This window comes from Bacillus rossius, chromosome 15 (assembly GCF_032445375.1).
Source record: "Bacillus rossius redtenbacheri isolate Brsri chromosome 15, Brsri_v3, whole genome shotgun sequence".
Lineage (NCBI taxonomy): Eukaryota > Metazoa > Arthropoda > Insecta > Phasmatodea > Bacillidae > Bacillus > Bacillus rossius.
In genome coordinates, this window is record NC_086342.1 from 3,437,933 (window position 1) to 3,445,578 (window position 7,646).

The 7,646-nt window shown below is 29.8% G+C and overlaps 1 protein-coding gene across 1 annotated transcript in view; it reads left to right on the forward strand.

Moving 5' to 3' along the window:
* Nucleotides 1–6,935, forward strand: part of LOC134539439 (serine/arginine repetitive matrix protein 2-like) — a 32,479-nt gene extending 25,544 nt beyond the window's left edge. Inside the window, exon 11 of the mRNA XM_063381477.1 lies at nt 6,741–6,935. Within this exon, the coding sequence (XP_063237547.1) occupies nt 6,741–6,746 (6 nt within the window). The 3' untranslated portion in view covers nt 6,747–6,935. The remainder of the gene's footprint in view (nt 1–6,740) is intronic.
* Nucleotides 6,936–7,646: the final 711 nt, after the last annotated feature.

The window sequence follows — 7,646 nt, forward strand, 5'->3', positions numbered from 1 at the left end:
CTCAATTTTTAATGTCATTATAAATTAATTTCTGGAAAAAAAATATTTTGTCACTGCTTGTATGATGATATTTAAACGTTCAAATGTGTATCGTCTGAATCAAGATTTTTGTATTTAGTTTACTAAATATTTGTTTATTGCTCAACAGTGCTAATGTAATGAATTACAAAAAAAAAAAAAATTGCATTAGCTATTTCTCAGTCCCCATTTACTATGTTTGCTCAACTTCGGCTGATACAGATGTCTCGGGACTTGAAATTGCAAAATGTATAGTTTGTATTTATATACAGTTTCACTCATTTTGCACCAGGCCAGGTTTCGAAAAGCACTTGGAGATAATTTTGTGAGTTTAACAGGGTTGTGCAAATATTCTGCTCCCACGACCATAAGATGCCTTGGGAGTCAAGACACTTGGATAAGGTGCTTTTGTATGCATGTGACATCAGACCCCGGATGTGAGACTATCTTGAATATAAGACAAACTTTATTACAAAACATATAAATGTAAGTGCTTTGATAAATATTAGACAATTATGAAAATAAAAAAGTTTGCTGCAGCCTAAATCAAACGTGAAATATAGTTTACTTTCAATTTCAGTAAAATTTCATAATAATGTCCAAATTTTGACCTGGAAAAAGTTGAACTCTAAACTAATAATAAACTTTTTCTTTATTTTATAACAATTTAAAAAATTAAATTTTAAAATTATTAGATGTTACCAAGTAGCAAATAATATTGTGTATTTGATTTAAATAACATTACAATCTCTCTCCTCTCTCCCCCCCCCCCCCCCCCCTGCTCCCTTTTCTACACACACACAATAAAAAAGAGCTTTTTACAATTCTGTAGAATTTCAATTCTGGTTTCACTTTTATAAAAGTTATTAATCTTTTTTGTATTTTTATTATTATATAATCATGATAGTATTTGCACAACCCTAGAATTTGTTTTTTTTTTTTATTGTTAGAACTAATCAATATTTTAAATGATGTTGAAAGAGTGAAACATTTTGCAGTTGTTTTAGCAACAGTTATTTTCTGGCTTTTATAATTAATTAGTGACTAATTTGTTGTAAATGCTCTTATACCAAGTGAATAATCACTTATCGTTAATTTGGAAGTAGAGACTGAAGTGAATGAAACTGCCAAGTTTTCCTTTTCCTATTTGTATCTAATTTACTAGTTATTTTAATTAATATAGCATAAGTACGTGTGAAACATTTGTGACCAATTTTTGTTTCTTGTTGTGTGTTGACTTCTTAATATATTTTTCAAATGGCTATAATTATTATGTGCAGTCTCTTACTTAGTATGTATTTCATCTGTACCATCGAATCACTTCATTTCATTCTTCTGATTAGTGTATTTAAATTGGTAGTTTGTGTCTGCAATATCTTTTTATTTTTATTTAGTTCTTTTAGTGGGGGTTTTTCTTTTTCTTTGTTGGTTTTCTCATTTCTATCATGTTCTAGCTTTGTATTTTTTTTCTCTATGCAGTACGCATTTCACTACGACCTTGTGTAGATCGAAAATTTTAAGTCATTTCAACGATTGAGTGATGTAATCATAAGCATTTTTAATGTAGGCCCATGTGATCATTTGTAAATAGTTTGGTGTCATCAGTTTCTTGACTTAAGTTTGCATAACACATTACCAATTTCAGATACACAGGCCAAAACAGTTGCATTACGTGGAATGATGTTGCTAGACTATGTGAATATGTGCATAGTTGCACTTAAACACTGTAGTTACAAGTGAAATTATTGTGAAATGAGTAAAGAAAATACAATTTTGTAAATTTGACTGCTGAAGTTATACGTTATAGTTATAGTTATATATGAATAAAAGTAGGCATTCATGGTCTCTCGCTGTATGGGGATTATTGTTTTGAATTTAAAGAGTAGCATGCATTTTTTTCCCCTCTTTTAATATTCTTTATAGTCAAGTACAAATATTTCCTTTGTTAGCAGGAACTGTAGAGTTACCCTTGAAAACCTGTTTAATTTTTTAAAAAAGCTTACATTCCAACCATGCCAATGATGAAACATGTTCACTGTTACAACCAGTATTCTCAATATTTTTTTTTATGTTCTAATACAAACTCATATTACTTGATTAAAGTTTAGTAAAAACCAAAAATATGAACTTATTAATTTAGCATAATTGGAGAACTTAAAGTCTGATTTAGTCATGATCGTGATATTGTTTGTATACAGTGAAACCCAATATTGCGTTTTCTGTATTTACGTTTGCACACATGCAATATTTTCTTTAGGTCCCATTTACGTATCATTAGATGTAATGCAATAATTTTCCTCGAATTACATTGCAGAAATTAGTTTCTTCCTGCTATTTAGTACGTCTTGTATACAAAGTTCGAACTGGTTTTTATTTTCGTGTCACATTTATGTCACTGATAAAAATATCATATTAGTTTATCTCCGTCTAAAAATTACGCTCAAAACCGTGTGTTTAAAGCTTAGGTTACTTAATGAATTTCTATGCAATGAGTGCAAAGAACAAGTAGTCCAAACAAAATGGCAATTTTCATATTTTGTCACCACTAGAGCGCTAGTAGGAACTGTGCCATATATGCACAAAGTCTAGTGTAATTATTAGTTCTGTGGCCGCATCGTAGTGACCTTGTCTTTGGTGACGATTTGTGTTAATAACACACGTGCCAAATATCAGTAGTATTTTTATCAATATAGATGAACTGGTTCATTAGTGAAAATAACCGAAAAACTTTACAGTGTCTAAAAAAATTTTGGTTGCATATAAACTAAAGATAATGTAAAGTTTGAATCCTGTGTTAATCGGGCAAAAGATTTGTTAATTCCCGTCAGCACACACTACATGATTATCAAGAAGCGCAGAGTAATCAGAAAATGTTGCACAATGCTTGAGTGTTGATGGTATATTAGTAGGCCAGTATTAAGTAAATTTTTCTTTCGTGTAAAATATTTGGTGAAGAAGGAATACATACAGTATGTATTTGATGAGTTCAAAGTTTTCCCTCAATTTAAATATTTCCCTGAAACGTGTATCGGAAGGGGTTTTTCTGTAATTTTATATTTAATTTCTGGTTGATAGAACACAGTTTTTATTAAAATATTTGTCATCAAAACTTTAAGAGACATAAACAAAAGGAAACTGAGTAAAATTATTTATTCTCAGAGGTGTTTATATTAAATGTGTGATACGTAGATAGTCCTCATTACATATAAAATATGAACAATATTTAATTACAAGGATGAGTATCAAGTACGTATTAAAATTTTTGTGTCTTAACATTAATTTATGTCATTAATGTGGCATTATTGTTTGTTGTTCGTTTGCTGCACAACACATGTACTTTATATTTATTTGTAATTTCGTAAATAAGGCTTTTTTTTAAGAAAGAGGAAAGAAATTTTAAAATAATTTCTACTGTTTTACATTAAATTGAGTTGTTAATTGGGAGGGATAATACAAATTATGGTGTCGAAGCAATTAATGAGACTGTTTGTTAACGATTGTTGCTGTCCAGATATGTACTTAGAATTTTTTCTTCCACTCTGAAATTTTGTAACTTTGATAAGTACAATTAAAAATTTTGGTATTTTTTGTTATTGATATATTAGGTATGTATCAAAGAAATGGTAAAGTTTGGGTGTATAAATTGTTGTATGTTATTAAAAACAGTTTTGTATGAGTACAGGAAGTAATATAACTCCAGATTTTTAAGTTATTGCGGAAGATAGTTGCTCGAAATTGTCTAAACTGTGTTCCCGCATTTTAAAAGCTTTTGAAATATTTGTATGTCGTAAGATAGTTTTAAGAACATGTACTTCTGTGTTTAAAAAAATGTATATTTTGAAAACTTTGGTTGGATTGTAAACAAAGGGATTTAATTTGCGTTGCAGTAGGTAGAAGAATATTTTTTCCGGGCAGTTTTTAACGTGCAATGTGGTCCCCCGGTTCGTCTACCATCGTCCGGGCCCTGGTGACTGGTTTCTGCTGCGGCCGAATCTGTGTATCGCTGAATGTGAACTGCAGTATTGATTAAGTTGGTTGTCTTTGAAAAATTGAAATTTTAATTGTTTTTTTTAACTTTGGGGACGGAAATTTCTGAATTTTGTAGTATTGTGGTGTTTTTAAGTACAGTGAAACTCTGTTAAGACTTTTTTCATGGGACTTTATCCAAAAATGTCTTAGATGGGGAAACAAAAATTTTTCCTCCTTCATTGTTTGTTAAAAAGTATACATCAATGAATTGACAAATTATAACGCTTTCTATGCCTATAAAACAACATCAAAGTTGAATTTTTTGTTGAAAAATTTATTGTTTATTTCCATATATGTTTGAATGAAAACTTACAAAAAAAAATACAGATTGAGGTTGTGTTTGAAAAAGTTTCCAAAAGAGAATTTACACTTCAAACTCATATTATAATTATATGTTTAATTTCTCTTTAAGTTGACACCACATTACTAGTAAATAAATACTACAAAAAATATATAATTTCATATCAAAGTTAAAATAAATTGACGATGAACACCCCGACCTGAATGTTGAGACGGAACTGGTGTAGCCTACACAACACTCAATTGTCGTTGTAGTATACACTAACAATGAAAGAGTGCAGTCGGCAAGCTATCAATATCAGTATTCTACAATATGCGCATGCATTATACGGATATCAAAGTAACCAAACTTGATGTCAACTAGCGCTGACTACATTTTCATACGCACTACACAACTGCGACCAAATAGATAAACATTGGAAAATGTGTCTTGAAGTATATATCTCCCCTAACCAATAGTGGATTTATTTGAGCTTTTAAAAAAAAAAATCTTTTTAAACGGAAAACAAAGTTTTTGGGCAACTTCTCACATTGTATATAATAACGTACATCTTATGAAGAAAATGGCGGGACCGAAACATTTCACCACATTAGATGTGAAATATTGTGTGAATGTCTTAAATGAGTTTTACTGTATGTACTACATATTAGTAGGTCACTGTATTCTGTTTTAATTTCAGCTTCTGTACCGATCTTCCATTGTTTTGATAACATTAGTATTCCACAAAGAAGAATACGTGTGCATGAATGTTCTTTTTTTTAGTTCATTGAATTTTGTGTGTTTGTATGTGTGTGTGTACTGAAAGCTATGTTTATTACCAACCATCTCAATTATTTTTGACATATTTGTAAGGTTGTACAGTTGTAATATTTTTAAATCACTTAATGAACTATTAAAACTAGTATTAAGTGGAATTTTAATGAAAAGAACCTAATTTAATTTTACATGATCTCAGCCTTAATGAATTTTATATAAAAAAAAATTTTTTTTGCAAGGTTTTCTAGTGTGCTATAAAAATTAATTTCAAGCATGCCAGCTAAACTCGACTTTGCTTACTTAATGTTAAATATTTTCTTTACTTCTAAAAAAAAATTAGTGATATAACATTTGTTATGCAAACATTCAAAAATTTGTTTTACTAAAAAAAAAAATTTTTTTTTCATACAACTTATTTTTGAAGAATTAAATTTCTTATTTTTCAGTGTAGTTTTCAAGTTACATATCAAAATTTTTTCCATCTTTGTAATGTTGCCACTAGTGACTTTTTTACCTACCCATGTTTTTGCATTATTTCGAGGTATGACAAAGTCTGTTTGTTCTATTCGGTGGTTGGAATGGTTTATTTCGGTTTAAGTAATGGGTGAAGCGTAGCAGAATATAGTTAAGCATGAATAAATGGATTGTTATCGTAAATTCTTTTGCCCAAGCGCCAGGTGGTCCTGCTTCAGTTTAAAGAATTTTTTTTTAATGCCTTGGTTTACCTTGAACCAATGAAATAGACTCTACATAATTTTTGTATGTTTGCTCATTTGCCTGTTATGAGTTGATATTGTGATTTCTCGTTTTATTGCACTGAATTTAATTATTTCAACCTGCTGCAAAATTATCTTCAGATAAAAGGAGTTTCATTGAGGCACAGTGTTTTGCAAACATTTTATTTTAACTGAAGTGTAAAGTTTTGAAGAAACAAATTATAGGATATATAGTGCCTTCTAGTTCATTTTTCCCTCCCTTAAAAGCATTTTATTTACGCCCTACATGCTCTTTTATCACGCTTGGGGGCAATTCGTTAAGTGTAGACTTTGATGAGAGCAGTTTAACAGATGATTTCTTAGCGCGGACTGAACAACGCAGACAACCAAAGAATTAAGTTTTTCCTCTTAATTTTAAAGTGGCAACTACATCTTTATTAATGTGAAAAAATTATGTATTTAGTTAGTTTTCTTACCACTCTCTCTACATGAGCACATGCAATGAAAAGTGGAGTCTAATTTATGTTTTACCATGAATTATAGATGTGACGTGCTGCTATAGATGAGAAATTGTGAATGTGCAGACTCCTTAAATGCTTTGCTGTGAGAATTGTTTGATGGGTTGCTGTTGCGTCCAGTAGTTTTAAGGTTCTTGTAATCATTAACTAAATGAGAGGCTTTCATGGTTTGGCCAGTTATTTTTTTTCATGTAAATGTTACATCAAATCATCTATAAAAAAATATTTACAACTAAAAATTTTGTTTAAGCAAGTTCCTAGATTTTTACAGTCACAAGTTTCAAGTTCCAATATTATGTGGTGTGAAAAAAAATTCTTCCTGTTCTTGTACTGTATTTTGACTGTTTGTTGGGTGAAATGTGTTTTTTTAATTTGTTGTGTTTTTGTTTTCAAATAATCTAGGTGTAAACTTGGATTGACAGTGGAGTTCCACTTGCTTGATGAAAAAAAAAAGACAGAAAAGAAATGAACAAAAAATGAAGCCACCAGCAAAATTGAAAAAAAAAAAGGATAAAAATATTAAAAAAAAGACTGGACATTTAATGTGTGTAACAAAATAACTGTTACATTAAAGAATTTTGTAGTGTTAAACACATATTTTTTTGTTAGTATTATTTCTGTTTGACATATAGTGTGTTTGTGCTAGCTTCAGGACTTCATATACATAGTGGCAGTGTGATATGTACCGTAGAAATAAAATGTTTATGTGTGAATTTTTCTCCACGTAACCGAGAATTTTTGTGATATTTACATGTATAAGTGTGTATTGTTTATAATTTTTTGTGTTACTTTTGTATAATATTTAATGTTTGTTTCTGCATGCTGGTGATGTGTGTGACATGTACTATGTCACCATTTGTGTGACGTTTAGTTTGTAGTTATTTAGCAAAATAAAGTATTTAATATACATATATAAATATGTAAATAGGTTTGTATTATATTCTATGTAAATAAATGTAATTTTTCTACAATAATAAAATGTTTTTATATTTTTAAAACGTATTTTATTTTAACTAGAACCCCTTTAAAATTAATCTCAGTGTACATGTTTTACTTGAATTATGCAGAAGTATACCATTACTTTTATTATTAGATACAGCGATCACAACATGGGAAAGAAGAAGAAGAAAAGGTTCTAAATAGTCTAACGAGCTTGAAACAGAAACACTTGAAGAGGCCCAACTAAATTGCACAACACTTCAGTTGGATGCAGTTATGTCTGGAACCCAATGCCATTTCTAAAATTCGGGATCTTTGGTAGAAGATTATTAATACTGGTCTAATACTTTGAAAAGGGCGTGATATAAA